The 18450-nt window shown below is 58.7% G+C and overlaps 2 protein-coding genes across 2 annotated transcripts in view; one reads left to right on the top strand and one right to left on the bottom strand.

Annotated features, from left to right (window-relative positions):
• IL21R (interleukin 21 receptor) overlaps positions 1–8953 on the top strand; it is a 34930-nt gene extending 25977 nt beyond the window's left edge. The window contains exons 4-10 of the mRNA XM_045460540.1: positions 1136–1339; positions 1878–1879; positions 3159–3298; positions 4156–4333; positions 4624–4717; positions 5716–5797; positions 7436–8953. Of these exons, the coding sequence (XP_045316496.1) occupies positions 1136–1339; positions 1878–1879; positions 3159–3298; positions 4156–4333; positions 4624–4717; positions 5716–5797; positions 7436–8200 (1465 nt within the window). The 3' untranslated portion in view covers positions 8201–8953. The remainder of the gene's footprint in view (positions 1–1135; positions 1340–1877; positions 1880–3158; positions 3299–4155; positions 4334–4623; positions 4718–5715; positions 5798–7435) is intronic.
• An 8293-nt stretch (positions 8954–17246) lies between these two features.
• Positions 17247–18450, bottom strand: part of GTF3C1 (general transcription factor IIIC subunit 1) — a 75079-nt gene continuing 73875 nt past the window's right edge. The window contains exon 37 of the mRNA XM_045460773.1: positions 17247–18304. Coding sequence (XP_045316729.1) covers positions 18092–18304 — 213 coding nt within the window. The 3' untranslated portion in view covers positions 17247–18091. The remainder of the gene's footprint in view (positions 18305–18450) is intronic.

Genomic DNA, 18450 nt, shown 5'->3' with positions numbered 1-18450 from the left:
ACAACTGTCAGGCTGCTTTCTGATAACAATGAAAGGGAACGGGAACCTGGGCCACGGGGGTACAGAGCAAGTGACATGGGGGCAGGTGGTCAGGACAGGCCGCTCTGGATGAGGAAGCAGCTGGAGAGCTGGCAAAAGAGCATTCCAGGCAGAGGGCACTGCCCGTGCAAAGGCCCAGAGGGAGGGAGAGCGGCCGAGTTTGAGGAATAGTGAGGAAGTCAGTGTGGCCCGAGTAGAGTGAGTCAGTGTGAGCGAGAATAACAAGCAAAGAAGGTAAGAGGTAGGCAGAGGCCAGAGCAGACGTTTCTTTCTTTTTTTTTTTTTAATTTTTTTTTTAACGTTTTTTTAATTTAGTTTTGAGACAGAGAGAGACAGAGCATGAACGGGGGAGGGGCAGAGAGAGAGGGAGACACAGAATTGGAAGCAGGCTCCAGGCTCTGAGCCATCAGCCCAGAGCCCGACGCGGGGCTCGAACTCACGGACCGTGAGATCGTGACCTGAGCTGAAGTCGGCCGCTTAACCGACTGAGCCACCCAGGCGCCCCCAGAGCAGATGTTTCTATTCTAAGAAACATTTAGCAAAGAACAGAGTCCACATGTCCCTATTGGCCCTGAAGGGTGGTCATGTTCAGAGCCTGAAGGTGTAGGCAGGGAAACAAGTATCTGCTGAACTCCTATGCACACTTCAAGACCCATTGTTTATTGCCCAGTGGGAGTTTTAAAAAGCCAGAGAATTCCCCCCCCCCCAACCCCATTCTCCACAGCCTCCCTGGAAATTCACCCAGAGCAGGGGGTGAGGTTCATCTGGCCCTTAGCCTCCTTCCCGTAGGACAGTGATCCAGTTGATGGAATCGACAGGGACAGATTTAGGCTCAGTCTAGGCAAGCTGAGAGTTGCTGCCCCATGTGAGACGGTGAGTTCCCGGTTCCTTGGAGGCAGGCAAGCCAAGCCTGGAGACAGCCCATCGGGGATGCTGCAGGGGAAGGAATACCGTCCCTGGGAAAGTGTTGGTAGACCAGGTGACCCCCAGCCTCGCCTCAAATCCCGCCCAGCCCCAAGACTCGGGGCCTCCGCCCTGGCCCTGTGCACTGAGCCCCGCTGGCTTCCAGCCATGATCGGCTGCTCTGTCCTTGAAGGCAAGACCTATACGGAGAACTAGTGGACGAGGTCACCTCCTGCAGCCTCCGCCGGTCCACCCACAATGCCACACACACAGAGTACACGTGCCACATGGATGTGTTCCACTTCATGGCCGACGACATTTTCAGTGTCAACATGACAGATCAGTCCGGCAATCGCTCCCAGGAGTGTGGCAGCTTTGTCCTGGCTAAGAGCAGTGAGTATCCCTCGGGACCCGGAGCACAGGTCCCCCTGCCCCCTGGGCCGGCCCTCCCCCATCATCGAAACCAACCTGTCCTGTGTCCTTATTGCCATTAGAGTTTGTTCTGCAGATGTGAAGTCATGTTGGGTTGATAACCAGGCTTGGGCCTTAACCAGAGAGAGGCAGCAGAGGCACGAAATGGGCCTGGCCCGGGGCCCAGGACCTGCCTGTAGGTGACCTTGGACTTGTTCACTCTTTGTAGAATGAGGGCCCTTTAAATCCCAACTCTCTGGGATTCTGCCCCCATCATGAGGCGAGCGGGGGAGACTGTCACAAGGGAAAAACCTGAGATTTCTCCCATTTATGGGGCCCAGAATTTCCCTCCACCCTGGAGGAAGGGAGGGACCCTGGTGGCAACCATTGTTTCTATGGGTCCAGAACCAGGGTGGGGCGGGGAAGGGCATAGGAAGCAGCTGTGTGCGTGTGCTTGTGTGTGTGCGTGCGCGTGTACCCAAAGTGGAGGGTCCAGGGAGCGAGTGAGAGCCCCGTGCCCAGAGGCGTGCAGACAGACCGCCAAGAGGGACCTGCCCTTGGGAAGGCTCAGCCCCTGAGGTCTGGGAGTTATTGTCCCCAGATTCCCGGCGGTGGGACAAGAAGATAAGAGGCCATCGTCATTCACACTCTGGGGGTCCATGTTTGCACCACTTGGCACACAGCGGGTGAGCAAAGCTTCACACGTATCCAGACGCACCCACACTTGTACACATGCACACACACACAGTCATAAGTACACCCTCAAATGCACAGAGGTCCCCCCAACCCTGGCCTGGACAGCATGGACAGAGACACTGTCTCAGACACGTGCACATGCATGCACACGCGTGTACGTGCATGTCCACACACGCCCATACGGGCACGCACATGCTCATTGGGCCCTCTGGATCTCAGCGTGGCAAGCTCACGGAGGAGGGCCACCCTCCGGCCTCTGAGCGAGAGGCAGCAACCCACCTTTCTGGTTCCTTCCTGCGGCCCCTGCAAGTTTCATTTGTTGATCTACAAAGATTTCTCAAGGGCACATCCTGCTCCTGCCCTGTCCTGGGAGCCGTGGGCGCGACGCTGACCCCGGAGAGGACAACCTCTGCCCGACGCAGCTAAGATCCCGGAGAAGGGGCGGGTGGTGCCTCTGCTCCTGTACGGAAGTGATCGCTTTTGCCATTAGCATCAATTAATATTAACGATCGCACGTTAGCACCAATTAATATTAACGATGGCTCATTAGCATCGATGCTAATGGAGAATCTTTGGGCTTCTCAGGGAAGCTGGAGCTAAGAGCAAATGATGTCATCGTTTAGAACGGAAATGATGTCATCGTCTAGGCACGGGTGCCTCTGGCTCACATGTTGCTTAGCAAGGTTTTGGATTAGTGGCTCCTTCAGGGTTTGAGAGAGCTTTCCCCCCGTCTGGGATTCCAGGTTGTCCTTCTCTGGCCACCCTGGTCTGTAGTCCTGCCCAGCCTGAGTGATGGCATCTCCCTTTACACTGGGAGGGCCCTTTACATGGCCTCAGTCCCCAGACAGGCTTTGCCCACTCCTGTCACCCTCCTGCCCCTGCAGCTGAAGCCCTCGGCTAGCCTAAACCTCCCATTTTCCAGAGGAACAAACTGAGGCCCGGAGACAGGGGCTGTTTCCTCCAGAGTCACTTGGGGTGGGGGGGACACGGATCCCGACCTCACCATCGCCCAGCCGGGGTGGGGGAACTTCTTCCCGCCACCACACCCTCCTCGGCGGCTGCCCAGTCTCACCCCTTCTTATCTTTCTGGCTTTTTCCTTTAAGTCAAGCCGTCCCCCCTTTCAATGTGACCGTGACCTTCTCGGAACATTATAACGTCTCCTGGGACTCCAATCACGATTCCTATCCGCTGAAGGGCAAGCTACAACACGAGCTGCGGTACAGGAGGCAGGGAGACCCCTGGGTGCTGGTGAGGCTCTCGGGGGACAGAGGGGAGGGGAGGCACAGGGCTGAGCAGCCTGGCTGCTGGCGGTGGGGAGGGGGCTCCTAGAAACAGTGTGCCAGAGAGGAAGGGGTTGGCATTTCCCCGGGCTCCACCTTGAGCCCGGTCACCGTAGAGGAAGTTTCAGAGATGGGCGCCATCTGGAACCTTCCCGCTGGGCTTAGAACGGCCACAATTGAAGAACTCTGGAAGTTTCAATAACCAAGAATGTCCAGTGTTAGAGGGACCATTGTTTCCCAGCTGAAGGCTTCTGGAGGTATCCTTGTTTAGAGTGTTGGAGAGATCCCAAATGGCCCTCTCTTCAGAACCATCTAGACCAAAGACCAAGACCTCTAGAATCATCCACCCTTCAGAGGGGTCCCAGGTGAAGAATTCCATACATGCGGTCGTTTGGACGGTCCCCAGGGGAAGACGTCCAGAGGCATCCGTTGCTGGGATGCCTGTGGTTGAAGGCTTCCAGAAATGCCTGCTATTGAGAAGGCCCTCTGTGGGAGAATCCCAAAAGTGCCCACTGGGTAGAGATTCCCGGGAGGGGGCCACCGCTGCTCCTGGGGCGTCCCCAGTCCCTGCGGCGAGGGTCCTCTGCCAGGACAGCTGGGGTCACAGAGAAACAGAACAAGGCATTGTATGACACGCAAGGTTTAGGCAGTGCCCGTGGCTCCGTGTTGCCCCCACCCTGCAGTGGCCGGGACTCAGGCTGAGCCTGGTCCTCGTAGGGGGGCAGGGACTCTGCAGGAGAGACGTGGCAGCTGGTGAAGGGTGCTTCCGCTGCCGGTGGCGGCTGGCCTGGGCTGACCCGGTGCATCCTGTCTCTGTGCCGGCAGAGTCCCGGGAGAAAGCTGGTCTCCGTGGACGCGAGGAGCGTCTCTCTCCTTCCCTTGGAGTTCCGCTTTGACTCGGACTACGAGGTCCAGGTGCGCTCGGGGCCGCAGCCCGGCTCTTCCTTCCAGGGGACGTGGAGCGAGTGGAGTGACCCAGTCACCTTTCACACCCTGCCGGAAGGTGGGTAGGACTCCTGTGAGGCATCCGGTTCCTCCTGGTCACTCCGTGCTAGGGGCATCTGCCCATTTTGCAGCTGAGAACACGGAGGCTCAGAGAGATGAAGTCGCTTGTCTGGGGCGGGGGTGGGAGCAGGCCGCCAGCCCATCTCACTTCGAGGCACCGGCAGCCTCCAATGCCCCCCCCCCCACCAGCCCCGACCCGTCGACCACCACCCCCCCCCCCCCCCCGAGCCCCCTGTGGCCTCCGCTGGAGGTTGGTTCCATTTTACCCAGGGTCTGCTTCCTTCCTAGAGCTGAAGGGAGACGGCCACATCTACCTGCTGTATATCTTCCTGGTCATTGTAGTCATAGTCTTCTTGGGCCTGAAGATCGACCTGCCTTGGAGGTGAGGCCAGGGATTCGGGGAGGCAGGGAGGGGTTCGGCCTCTCTGTGCCCACCCACGGTTGGGGGACACAACCTGTCATCGCGACAGTGATAATGACAGTGACGGAGATAGGAAACGGCTCCTGTTGACTGGGCACGGTGCAGCTGGGGTGCCCACTCACCCCTTCACAGCAGCCCTATGAGCTGGATATTTGGTGACAACCTTCACTGCGCAAATGGGGAAACCGAGGACGCACAGAGCTGTCAAAGAACTTGCCCAAAGCCGCACGGCTCGGAAATAGAGGGGCGGAGCCTGTGCTCCTGACGGTGACGTAGGCTATGATCTCGTCTGGTGAAGTTTAAGCTTTGAGTCCGGGGTTTGGGGGCGGGGGGGGTCACGCGGGGCCGCCAGGTGGGGGTGAAAGGTTTCTGCTGAAGGTCGCCACCGATTAACGTTAAAACCTAAACGCCCTTGGCCTTCATGAGTGCTGCTGGCAGAGGCAGGAAATGCAGGTGCTGTGTGCCGAGCCCTGGGCAGGGGATCCGCACCCCCACACCCTCCAACCCGCCCCGGGCGCAGTTCAATTCGTTCGTCTTCATCCAGAGGCAGGGAAGCTGGAGGGGGAGAGAGAGCGACACGAATAACAGCGGAGAACATGGAGCAGTGTCTGGCTGCCGGGGAGCCGGGGCGCCGTGCGGACACCCACCGACCGCTCCTCACTCCCCTGTGGCGTCCCTGGTGGCAGAGGAGGGAGTCGAGGCTCAGAAGGGGCAGCACCAGCCCTGCAGAGAATGAGCAGTCAGGCACTTAAACCCTGGGCACTTTCACGAGACTCCCTGCCCCCATTTTACAGATGTGGCAACTGAGGCCCGGGAGTAGAGGACTGGAAGGGAGGTGCCGGGGTGTGTTTTGGGAGGGGTTGAGTCTCCTGCGGGACAAAGTGGGGGAGGGGCACCTGAGCGGGAGGCCGGGCTGCCTTCTGGGGAGCTGGGTTCTCACCTTGTCTCTGCCCTCCCAGGCTGTGTAAAGAGTGGGTACACGTGCCCAGCCCAGAGCAGTTCTTCCAGCCCCTCTACGTGAGCCACAGCGGAGACTTCAGGGTGAGTGCCCTGCCCCCGGGGACAAGCCCCTTGAAACCTCTCACCCCCTGGGGGCGTACGTGCACCCAGAGCCCCCAGGCCCCAGCCAGGCCTCGGTCGCCGCACCTGCAAAGTGCAGGAAATCATTCCGGTGGGGCAGACCTGTTGTAAGAATGACACGACACCGGGCGGCATTTCCCGACCGGGGAGCCCAGCTGGGCCAGGGGGTGGTTGAGCCACAAGCTGGCCTCCTGGGTCTTTTGTCGGGAGCCCTTGACAGGGAGGTAGACGGGGAGCGGGTTCTGGGGGGCCTCTGGCCCTACCTGCAAAACACGCGGATCTCCCGCTGAGCCCCACCCACCCGGCCCCCCGCTGGCGCCCACGGGGCTCTGTGCCCATTTACCGCTCGCCACCCACCCAGCGTGGGAGGGCCCGCCGCACAGAGGATGTGGTGACTGGCGGGGCCGGGGGTGGGGAGGGTGGGGAGGGGAGCAGCCCGCCTCCTCCGTCTGAACCTGGATGTCAGGAAACGCGGACCAGAGCAGTGGCTGAGCCCCTGCTGGCTGGCTGGCACCGCACTGAGCGCTCTCTGCCCCCTGCCCCTTCCGTCTGAGGCTCGGGGTGGGGAAACGGCCTTAGGGAGGCAGGGGAGCGGCCCGGGCTCCCCCCTCTCTCCCCCACGGGAGAGAGACTTTCGTCTCCCCTCTGCACCTGCCCTGAAGCTCGAGCACCTGTTTGGTGCTCCCTCGACCGACCCTCAGGAGCTTCAGAGATAGGAACCCGTTCACTCTTTGCAACAACCCCGTGGGGTCGGTGCCACTGGGAGGTCCGTTTTGCAGAGGAGAAAACTGAGGCACAGAAAGGCCAAAGTAATTTCAAATCAGTCGCAGGGGCCTCAGCCGGGTCCTGAGATGGGTTTTCTGAGGCAGAAGGTGCCCGAGCTGGGAGCCCCGGGTCCTCAGGGATTTTCACTCCCCATTGGGTGGGGGCCCTGTGTCATGAGTGGGACCCCCGGCCAGCGAGGGCAGGGGGGTTCTCAAAGCTTGGGGGCTGCCGCCTCGGTTTATCATCGCCCCACATCCTTCACCCACTAAGCACACAGAGGCCTTTCCAAGCGGCTTGTCGCTGATTCACTCTGTGCGTTCGTTTAGTTAATAAGCATTTATTAGGCACCTACTCTGTGCGAGGCGCTGTGTGAGCCTCTAGGGACGCAGCTGCGACCGGAAGAATCGAGGCTGGCGCCCAAAGCGTCCACACTAGTGGGGACACCAACAGGAAAATGGTCATTATCGAGAAGCGTCCCGGAGGAAGTGAACCGGGGGACCAGGCCATGGCTCTGTCACCCTGGACTCAGGTCCTCCCACCCCCATGTCCCCGCCACTCAGGAGTCTTGGCCCCCGCTACCCAGGCCCTACGCAGACCCCAGGCCTCTGAACACCAGTGGTCTGGCAGGCCACTGCAGGTGGGGAGACCGAGGCCCGCGGAGGAGGGGACGGTGGCGAGGAGCCTGTCTGGACGGGGCACACCAGGGTTCTGGCCGCCGTCACTCTCTTTATCTACTGGTGTCCCCGTCACTTGCTGTCTCTGTCTGGTCTCTGTGTCTGTTCACACCGTCCTCGCCCGTGTCCCGTCATGACCGGCCCCTTTTCTCTTGTACAGAAATGGGTGGGCACGCCCTTCACTGCCTCCAGCTTGGAGCTGGTGCCCTGGAGCCCAGAGGCACTTTCGTCCCTGGAGACGCACACCGGCTGCCCGCCGCAGGGTGCCAGCAAGGGGCCGGAGGCCACGGAGCTGCCGGAGCCCACGGACCTGGTGGAGGCCGACGGGGTGCCCGAGCTGGGCTTCTGGGGCCCAGCCCACTCCGTCGTCAGCAGCCTCGGTGGCTCAGCTTACAGCCAGGAGAGGGACCGGCCATACGGCCTCGTGTCCATTGACACAGTGACCGTGGCGGGCACCGAGGGGCCCTGTGCCTGGTCCTGCACCTGCGGAGATGATGGCTACCCAGCCCTGAACTTGGACGCCAGTCTGGAGCCTGGCTCGAGCACTGGGGACCCGCTCTTGGACACAGAGACCACAGTCCTGTCCTGTGGCTGCGTCTCGACTGGTGGCCTTGGCGGGCCGGACAGCCCTCTGGGCAGCCTCCTCGACAGGCTGAAGCTGCCCCTCAAAGATGAGGCGGGTTGGACCCCGGGGCCGCCCTGGAGCGGCGGGCCACCCCGAGGGGTGCCTGGAAGCGAGGCAGGCTCGCCCCCGGCCGGCCTAGACATGGACACTTTTGACAGCGGCTTCGCGGGCTCTGACTGCGGGAGCCCTGTGGAGTGTGACTTCGCCAGCCCTGGGGACGCAGGGCCCCCCAGGAGCTACCTCCGCCAGTGGGTGGTCATGACCCCTCCACCTGAGGGATCTGGGCCGCAGGCCAGCTAGCGAGGCCGACTGGCCGTCTGGAGCTGGCCGAGCCACTCTGCCCTGAGCCAGAGCTGCGGGCCCCTGGGCCGGAGGGTGAAGCGGCCTGCAACCTCCGGTCCCCCCGACGGGGCCCCCGGGCCCGATGTTTACGGCGACCCAGGTGCACACTGCTGTGTCCGTGTGTGATCAGCACAGCTGCCAGAGGGCACGGAGCGTGCCGCGGTGAAGCCACGTGCCCGAGGCCACACACGTCTGTGCCCACAAGAGGTCCCCGTGTGTACGGATGTGAGAAGCACATGTGTCCATGACGGTGTGCACGGGATGCCAGCCTCGCTCCTCACCAGACACGTGGGGTGGCCCCAGGTCGTGTGCCGAGGGGCTGGTCCAGGGTCACTCACGGCCCTGCCGGGACGAGGCCACTGCCTGCGGCGTCCGAATTCCAGCCCTCCGGATCCGGCCTCCAGGAGCCGCAGGACGTCCATACTGTTCCTTTTCACCTCTCGGGGCGGGGAAGAGGATGGAGGGGGCCCACCGTGATCCTGGGTGTGGGGAGGTTTGGGGGGAGCCTGGTGGGTCAAGATCTGCTTCCTAACTGTGATGCCTCTGGGCTGTGCCGCCTTGAGCCAGCCGCTTCCCCTCTCTGGGCTGGAGTTTCCCGTTTGGACTAGGGTGTGGGGGTGCGTGACCCATCTTGGGGAGAAATGGGTGAGGTCACCCAGGGTACAGGGTGCGACAGAGCAGACCCTCAATAAACTCAGTTTCCTTCCTTCTGCTGCCCAGACCAAGCCTGGGGCTGGAGGTGGGCGGGGTTGAGAAATCAGCCACAGCCCGGGCGCCTGTGGGCTGTCCCATCAGGCTGAGGGGCACAGGGGGGGTTTCCAGGCTTAACATCAGCCTGTCTCTTAGAAACAGCCCCCACCAGCCAAGATTTCTGTTTCTGGTTCCTGCTGCCCACTTAGTTATTCCTTTAACGCACCCAAGAAATATTCATGGGGCACAAGTACGTGCCGGGTTCTGGGGTACCCGGCGGCGGGGTGGGGGGAGCGCTGGGGGTGGAAACCTCCCTTGGGGGAGGGGCGGGCAGGAATCGGCAGTGATCGGCAGGATCGGCCCGTTCCCCTCCGGGGACTCAGGGGGAAGTCAAGTTCTTGTTGATGATTTATCAGAGAGCCTGTTCAAACGTGAATTAAGAAGCTAAGAAAACACTTCTTAGCCACGTTTGAAGGCACCTTCCTGAACATGAGCTTTGCACGGGAGCTGGGTATCAGTCAACGGCCTACTTTTACATCAACAACAAAAAACCCCACAAGAACATAGATCGTTTTTCCAATAAGGGTGCTCACCTTTAGAGATGGCTTTTTCCTTTAAAAAAATTTTTTTTTTAAATGTTTATATTTGAGAGAGAGAGAGAGAGAGAGAGAGACTGAACAGGGGAGGGGCAGAGGGAGACACAGAACTCGAAGTGGGTTCCAGGCTCCGAGCTGTCGGCACAGAGCCTGATGCGGGGCTTGAACCCACAGACCGAGATCATGACCTGAGCCAAAGTCGGGTGCTTAACGGACGTAGCCCCTTAGGTGCCCCTAGAGACGGTTTTTTCAAGACCACCAAGCAGGGTTAAGGAGGCAGAGAGTGGGGTTCAGCTGGCCTGCTCTCAGAGCCCTGGGGGCATCCCCACTCCTGCCTGGAACTGTCTGAGCCCGTCCTCCTGTCATTGTCCCCAGAGGCCAGGCTGCAGGGTGACATTTTCTAAAGGAGAAAGCTCTGCTTTGTCCCTCCTCTTGGATGAATCTGACCTACAAGTTGGTAGATGTCAGTCGGTCCTGCTGAAAGCCTCGCTGTGACTCATCTGTAAGATGGGGTGACCGGGGAAGTCCCCGAGAGAGTCACACATGAGACTCCTTGGTGCTGAAAGTTCTAGAACATTGATGGCTTCAACCGTGGGGCTGCGGACCCGGAATCAAAGTGAGCGAGGCTCACACAGGAGCTGGAGTCTGAAACCGGAGGCCCTGCTCGTGCGAGCAACCCTCCCCATCCCCCACCATCCCCCACCATCCCCCACCATCCCCCACCATCCCCCCCGGGGACACTTGGGCCAAATTGTGCTGTGGTTTTCACATCCTCTCAGGGGCAATGGGGTCCAGGGGCCCCCTGAGCCACCAGCTCCCTGGGGAGGCAGCCCAGCTCTCCAGGCGACAAAGCTCTGGGCCAGGGTGCAGGGGAGGGGCACCAGGGTCACGGAGGCCAGGCCTGGGGCTTGGTGGGGGGCTCGGGCCTGGCCCTGCCACAGCTCCTCACTGCCTCTGTCTCTGAAGGGGACTCCGCTCCTAAACTCGGGTGCAAAACAGAGGAAGAGCTGGCCCTCCTGGGAGGACAGATGAGCAGAGGTGGGTGGATGGACAACAGAGGGGCCGGTGGGTGCACGGATGGGTGGAGACAGGGACAGCGAAAGCCTCGAAGGAAGAACTCTGGAAACAGGCGCTGGAGACAAAGATGGCAAGTCGACTCTAAGCTCCACCAGGGCGACTTGCTCGATTTTGTTCACTGTTCCATCCGAGCATTGTTCCCGGCACATCCGAGCCCCTCAAAACAGCCCGATTTGTATAGTGTGTGGCATGTGCTTATTTCCATGGTGTAGACGGCCGATTCCCAGCTACTCACCCGACAACTCTAAACGGGATTGGGAAAGGGGGGCGTGCCATCGACTCTCCCGGCTGGGCCGAGCCAGCCCCGGCAGCACGCCCCACTGATGGGAGCCCAGAGGGGCATCAGGAGGGGCTGGGGGGCTTCAGGGAGGAGGTGGTGTTTGTTGCACTCTGAAACACGAATAGGAGCTGTTTGATTCACCAGCCCTTCAGGCAGAAGGAAGAGGTTGAGGAAGGACCTGGAGGTATGTTGGAGCCCTGAGCATCTGCAGTTGGGGATGGTGAGGCCAGAATTGCCAATGAGTCTCTCTCTCTCTCTCTCTCTCTCTCTCTTTTAAGTTTATTTATTTTGAGAGAGAGAGAGCATGAACAAGCGAGGGGCAGAGAGGAGGAGAGACAGAATGTCAAGCAGGCCCCTTCCTGTTAGCACGGAGCCCGACACTGGGCTCGAACCCACAAACCACGAGATCATGACCGAAGCTGAGATCGAGAGTCAGACACTCAACCCCGCTAAGACTCTTTTAAGAGTCAGGAGGATCGGGGCGCCTGGGTGGCTCAGTGGGTTAAGCATCCGACTTCGGCTCAGGTCACGATCTCAGGGTTCTTGTGTTCGAGCCCCACTTTGGGCTCTAGTCTCCTGATCCCAAGCACAGCTCTGCTCTGCTGGAAGGGACCGAGGTCAAGAGGTAACAAACTTTCAGCAAACACCTGAGGCTGCCTGTTGTTCCTGCCTGTGCGGCGTCCGTGTGGGGCTGCTGACCCCAGCTCTGGGAGTGGCCACTGCATGACCCGGGCCTGGCTGACAGAGCATTCTGTGCCCCTCCCAGCCACGCTGCTGGTTCAGGGACATGCACATGACCCGAGCAGCTCTGTGTGCTCTTTCTGCTGGAACCGCTGAACGATAGGACGGACTAAACAAAGCCTGGGGCCGCGGGGCAGGGTGGGGGGCACCAGGAAGGAACAGTTCACCTGGGATGAGGCCAACCCCCAAGAAAGCAGAGCCGGGAGTGGAGAGAGATTCCTGGTAACACCTCTTGAGCTCCTGGATCCAGCCATGCCTGAAACCCCGGTGCGGAAGTCATTATGCTGTTGACCAAATATTTCCAGCTCTTCCCTCTCTGGTTCCTCTAAGGAGAAGTGGTGAGGTCTCACTTCTGGACCAGAGCATTTCCCTGACCATCGTGATGTCCTCCAGAGTGCTGTTCCTCTCTGCCACCGTGATGGGTGAGCTGGTGGCTGCTCCATCAGGAGACACGGAGAGCGGAGTCTCCAGGTCCCCCGAGAGGAACACGAGTCGTGAGTGAGAAATAAATCCCTGTTGTAACCTACCAAGATTAGGGGGCTGCTTGTTAGCTCAGCACAACCCAGCCTGGCCCGACTGGGCTGAGGGGCCGTGAGTTTCCCTTTTTGGCCTCCGTGGGTTTGAGATGGTTTTGTGTCACTTGCAGTGGGGAGTGTCCTAGCCTCGTGAGGACTCCCCTCCCATCCTGAGACCAGAGGACCAGGTTCCGTCCCTTCTCACGAACAGCCTTGGGCTGTCGCTCTCTGTCTCTGAGCCTCAATTTCCCCGTCGTCGTTGGGCAGGGGGTGGGGGACAGCCATCAGCCCCTCAGCTTGCTGGGAGGGACCGCTCACCTGGGATGAGGCCAACACACAAGAAAGCAGAGCAGGGGCAGAGCCTCTTCCTGGAGGCTCCCTGTTGCAGGGGAAGCCTCTGCCCCCTTCCCACCTGGGACTGGCCACCGGAACCGTGGAGGGCACATCCAACCGCGGCTGCTCCGGACGTTTCTTGGAAAACCGGGGACAGGAAAGATGGGAGAGTCAGCACATGCATTTCCCGTCCCGGGAGCCCATCACACCCAGAAGGCAGGAGGAAGCAAGCTGTGTTCTCAGCGGGAAGGAAACGGGAGAGGGATCTTCGGCAGTCAAGAAACACCAACCCTGGAATGGGAAACAAGAGGAACCACGTCTCCGCTCAGATGTCACCCTCTCAGCAGGACCTGCCCAGGGCCCCTCACTCAAAGCCAAAGCACCCCCCGCTGACGTAGTTTTCTTTCTTTCCATAACCTTTTATTAAGCTCTAAACTACATCTTTGATTTTATTTGCTGTCTATCCCACTAGCACAGGGGTTTTGTCTTTTTTTGTTGTTTGTTTTTTGGGATTTTTGTTGTTTTTAAAGATAATTTTGCTCTTTGCTTTCTTTTACAATTTTTTTAAATGTTTATTTATTTTCAGAGGATGGGGGAGGAGCAGAGAGAGAGGGAGAGAGAGAATCCCAAGCAGGTTCCATGCTCAGCAGGGAGCCCGACGCAGGACTCGATCCCATGACCCTGGGATCACGACCTGAGCCAAAATGAAGAGTCAGATGCTTAACCGACTGAGCCACCCAGGCGCCCCGGGTCTTGTCTGTTTCATTCACTTCTATGTCTCAGAGTCTAGAATAGCACCTGGCATAGAGCAGGTGCTCAGCAAATACTGAGTAAATGAATGAACGAGTGAGTGAGTGAATCAATCAAAGGCAGAATATCCGCTGACAAGGCAGTGGGCAGAGAGGAAGGAGGGGACCGAGACCAGGAGAGGGCCACCTGGCCCCGACCCTGGAAGTGCCACAGAATGGGATACAGAGATGAAGACAGGGGCCTGCTTGGAAGTCTGTAAATGGAGCAGGAGACCCTCCCCTGTTGCTCACACCATGGGGTCTTTCCCCCATCTTAATTTTTTTTTTTTTAATTTTTTTAAAATTTTTTTTTAAAGTTTTATTTATTTTTGAGACAGAGAGAGACAGAGCATGAACGGGGGAGGGGCAGAGAGAGGGGGAGACACAGAATGGAAGCAGGCTCCAGGCTCCGAGCCATCAGCCCAGAGCCCGACGCGGGGCTCGAACTCACAGACCGCGAGATCGTGACCTGAGCTGAAGTCGGACGCTCAACTGACTGAGCCACCCAGGCGCCCCCCTTTTTTTTTTTTTTTTAATTTTTTTTCCCCATCTTTAGTGGCAAGAGATTTGAGGCTGAGATTTGATCTCCACCACAGCCCAGGCTGGACAGACCTCTGGAGAGCCCGCTGAACGAGCAGCAAACAGTGCTGCCACCTGCTGGTGACCACTGGAACTAGGCTGACGTGTCCCTGGAGGGCAGCGGCCTCAGGCTGGGGTCAGGTGGCTTATATGGCCCTGTACGATGGTCACAGCAACCCTCCGCAGTGGGAATATGGTGGTGAGGACACAAAGTGAGCTGATGGGGTTCTTTCGTTAATTCAACACAGGCTGACTGCTACGCGTTGGGCAGCTGGACACGCACAGGGCCCTGGAGGGTGGGGGTGGTGAAATCTCACCAAGCAGGGAGATCGCACGTGTGCACGCACACCCACGCACATGCACGTCCACACACCTACACGTCTGCACACAGATCCACGCATACAAGCACAACTGGAAAATCTCTGGCAGAAGTGGGTCAAGGGTCAGAAGGCAGAGATCACTCTCAGCCCAGGTGAGAAACGAGGCAGGAAGGGGAGGAAGAAGGACTCAGGTGGAGGCACCCAGGAGGGCTGGACAAGATCTGAGGACTCAAGACAGAAGGGAGGCGGAGTCCGGGGAGGCAGCTGCCAGGGTGCTCGGTGGGGGAAACCAGGAATGACGGTGCTCACCCCCAGGGAAAGGAGGGGGAACATTCAGGACATGGGGGCCTGTGCCGGGGACTACTGCCGGTTAGCGGGAGATGTGATGATGTGGGTGTGCCAGGGACCCCGCGGGGGGAGCAGAGTGAGCTTTATCCCTGGGACATTTTATGTAAAAATGGCATCACAGGCCCGTTTTCCAGGGGCGCATAAAAGGGAAGCACAAAGAAAAAGGTCTTCAGGGGAAAGGAACTCGGAGGCTTAAGTCTTACTGTACTGTTTCAAGTGTTTTAAAGAGACTGGATTACCATGTTGCAGGTTGGGGACACCAAGAAGACAGAGGCACGGGTGTCCGGGCCCTGTGGTGCCAGCCTCCAGTGAGGGGCAGGCCAGGGTGAACAGGATGTCTGCCCTCTGGGCTCAGCATCCCTCCTCACCCCCGCCTTTGCTGCTCAGTCCAAACGTGAACTCTTTCCCACCCTTCACACACACAATTTAGTTTTCCATAGCCTCTACCACTCCCTAGCGCTATTTAACACAGGGCTCCTCTTCCTGTCATTTATGTTACCTGCTTGACCCCTGAAGGCATCTGTGCTCAGACCTTCTGGTCTCTGCTGTGGTTCCTAGAACACTTTGTAGAACTTGGAAGGGCAGAGCTACCTTGAGTGGATGGATGGATGTGGCTGGATGGATGACTGGGTAGGTGAGTGAGTGGATGGATGGATGGATGGATGGGTGGATGGGTGGATGGGTGGATGGATGGATGGGTGGATGGGTAGGTGGATGGATGGATGGATGGGAGGATGGGTGGATGGGTAAATGGGTGGATGGATGGATGGATGGATGGGTAGGTGGATGGATGGATGGATGGATGATTGGGTGGGTGGATGGATGGATGGATGGGTAGGTGGATGGATGGATGGGTGGATGGGCGGATGGATGGATGAATGGATGGGTAGGTGGATGGATGGATGGGTGGATGGGTAGGTGGATGGATGGATGGATGGGAGGATGGGTGGATGGGTAAATGGGTGGATGGATGGATGGATGGATGGATGGGTAGGTGGATGGATGGATGGATGGATGGATGGATGATTGGGTGGGTGGATGGATGGATGGATGGGTAGGTGGATGGATGGATGGGTGGATGGGTGGATGGATGGATGGATGGATGGGTAGGTGGATGGATGGATGGGTGGATGGATGGATGGATGGGAGGATGGGTGGATGGGTAAATGGGTGGATGGATGGATGGATGGGTAGGTGGATGGATGGATGGGTGGATGGGAGGATGGGTGAATGGGTGGATGGGTAGATGGGTGGATGGGTAGGTGGATGGATGGATGGATGGGAGGATGGGCAAGTGGATGGGTGGATGGATGGATGGGTGGACGGGTGGACAGATGGATGGATGGGCAAGTGGTTGGGTGGGTGGATGGGTGGATGGATGGATGGGTAGGTGGATGGATGGGTGGATGGATGGATGGGTGGGTGGGCAAGTGGATGGGTGGGTGGACGGACAGATGGATAGATGCACAGGTAGGTAGTGGGAGGAACAGATCATCCTTGCACAGAATGGCTGGCTGTGGAATGCGGAATAGTGGTCACAGAAGCCCATCTCTCCACCAGAGGGCTGCACCCCTCATCCCTATGTGCTAACCCCCAAACACAGGCCCAAACCATCATTCATCTGGGCAGGGGGCAGGAGAGAAAGAAAAGAGAAGATAAACTTTGCTGAACCCTAACCACGTGCTCACAGTTGGGAGTTCTTCAGTGTATCTGGTCCTCCCATGAGAGAGGTAGTCTACCCCATTTTTCAAGTGAGAAAACTAAGGCTCTGAGGTGTGAATGTCAACACTGGGTTCCCATGACCCCACCTTCCTTCTACCACATGATGTGTTCCCAAAGGAAGCACCTGGCATTTGTAAAGTCTTTTCTGTTCGTAGAGCAGATAACACTTCTTATTCGATTTGATCTCAAAAAATCCCCCTAAATGCTATTTCTTTTACATTTGAGTAAAAATGAGAAAAGAAAAAAAAATGATGGTTAAGACGTGGCCCGCTCTTGGCTGTGCTGGGGTTCACCCTGACTCCCCACCCTGTGCCCCATCCCGCCCTTTGTCACTCTGGAGTCTGGCCTGGAGTGACCAGGGTCCAGGGTCCAGGTCCCAGGATAGAGACACTGGGCCATGAGCTGGGCCAGGTCAGGTGCTGCAGGTCAGACATGGCCCAGATGGGCTGCTTTTTAAGTTGGAGAAGCTGGTGGGCATGTGGCCGGGCCCAGGCCAGGACCCTGGGGACCAGGGGGGCACGTGCCACACTTCTGGCTGTGGATACAGTTGTTGCTGGATCTCTCCATTTTTTTAAAGAAAGTAAAACTCTGGATTTTTAAAAAATGAAATGCCCAATTTTTTAAAAGTGTTGGTAATTAACACATGCGCGCATACACACACACACACACACACACACACACACACACACACACACGGAAGGAAGAAGGGGAGTGGAGGGAAGAGAGCAAAAGAGAACTTCATTCCCTAAACCCACACTACAGGCCTGTGACCTCTGTGGCCTGCTGGCCTGGCACACCTCCAGTCACTTCTCTGTCAAGGACAGGCCCGGGCCCAGCTGAGGAGGAGGAAGGCTCTCAGGGCAGAGGCAGGCGGGCGAGGCGGTGCCCAGGGCTGGCTACCCCCTCTTCCTCTGGTTCTACTGGGAACATTTATTCCTGGCTGTTCTGCAAGTGGAAGCCGGGGATCCCCCAGGGGATCAGAGAGTCTTTAGGAAACACATCAAACTAAATGCATTTGACTTCACTTTAATTAAAAAAAAAAAAAACACCAAAATAAATACATGCCAAGAGATTTTTTTTTTTTTTTTTTTTTTTTTTTTTTTTTTTTAAAGAGAAAAGAGGTGAAAAGAACAAACAAATCCAAGGCCTCCGTGGCTCCTGGGCTGCAGCCAGCAGGAAGGAGCGCCCATCCCGCTGCAGGCTTGCCGGGCAGCTCGCCAGGCTAATAAAAAGGGAAGCGCAGGGTCCTCTCTGGGTGGCTGGGTCAGATGTCCTGCCTGGAGCGGAGCAAGTCCCCGCTGGGGCCCTGCCACTCAGGGGCACTCGGGCTTTCTGCCACGGTGGCTGTAATCTGCATCGGAGGCATGAGCGGCGTGGGCTCCCGATCTCTCACTGGCCAAAGGACAATGAGGCTGAGGTCCGCACCGAAGATGCAGGGGCCCGGGCAGGCGGCTCTGTTCCCCAACGGCGGCCACAACTCGGAAGCCCTTGGGGTCCAGGCCCACAAGAACCGCTCAAACTCGCCACAACCCGGCCTCCCCAGAGGAGGCAGGCTGCAGCGTCGAGGGCAGTGTCTGTGCGGGCAGCAAGGGCCGAGATGCCCTGGGAACAAGAGGGCTCCGGAGAGTGGGGGCCGGAGTCTCCTGGCAGTTGCTCGCCAGCCGGAGGGAGCCCCGGAGCGGGCAGGCGAGTGGGCCTCTTCTGAGTGTCGGGCCAGAGGGGAGGCTTGGCGCTGACCTGCCCCTGTGCGCTGGACAGGGTGGGGTGCGCGCGGGGGCGAAGTGGAGCCCTCCCCCCCACGGGTCACCCCCTCCTCAGGAGCCAGTGGTGCAAAGGGGGGTCGTGGTGACCACACGCGCCTCATAAGTGGATCCACTTGTTCCAGTTGACCTCGTGGGGGAACACGCGGCCCAGTCGCAGGGTGCAGTCCAGCGTGGGTTCGTAGAACACCGTGGGGCTGTCGCTCAGGCTGGAGGGCGCCTGGGCCTCCTGGACCCGGGGCTTGGAGAAGAGAGAGACGGCCGCGGGCTTTCTCAGCAAGCACTTCTTAATGCAGCCGAGGGACTCCAGGCCCTGGAGACAGCGGGACACCCAGGTTGGCGGGCTTACCTGTGGATCACATCCTCTGCCCCATTCTGGCAGCTGCAGAAGCCCAGGGCCGGGGCAGGACACAGGGCCCCAGGGCCCCAGGGCCGGGGCAGGAGACAGGGCCCCAGGGC

The sequence above is a fragment of the Leopardus geoffroyi genome, chromosome E3, assembly GCF_018350155.1.
Source record: "Leopardus geoffroyi isolate Oge1 chromosome E3, O.geoffroyi_Oge1_pat1.0, whole genome shotgun sequence".
Lineage (NCBI taxonomy): Eukaryota > Metazoa > Chordata > Mammalia > Carnivora > Felidae > Leopardus > Leopardus geoffroyi.
Note: the sequence above shows the minus strand (reverse complement) of the source record. Positions and strands in the feature narration are given on the sequence as shown.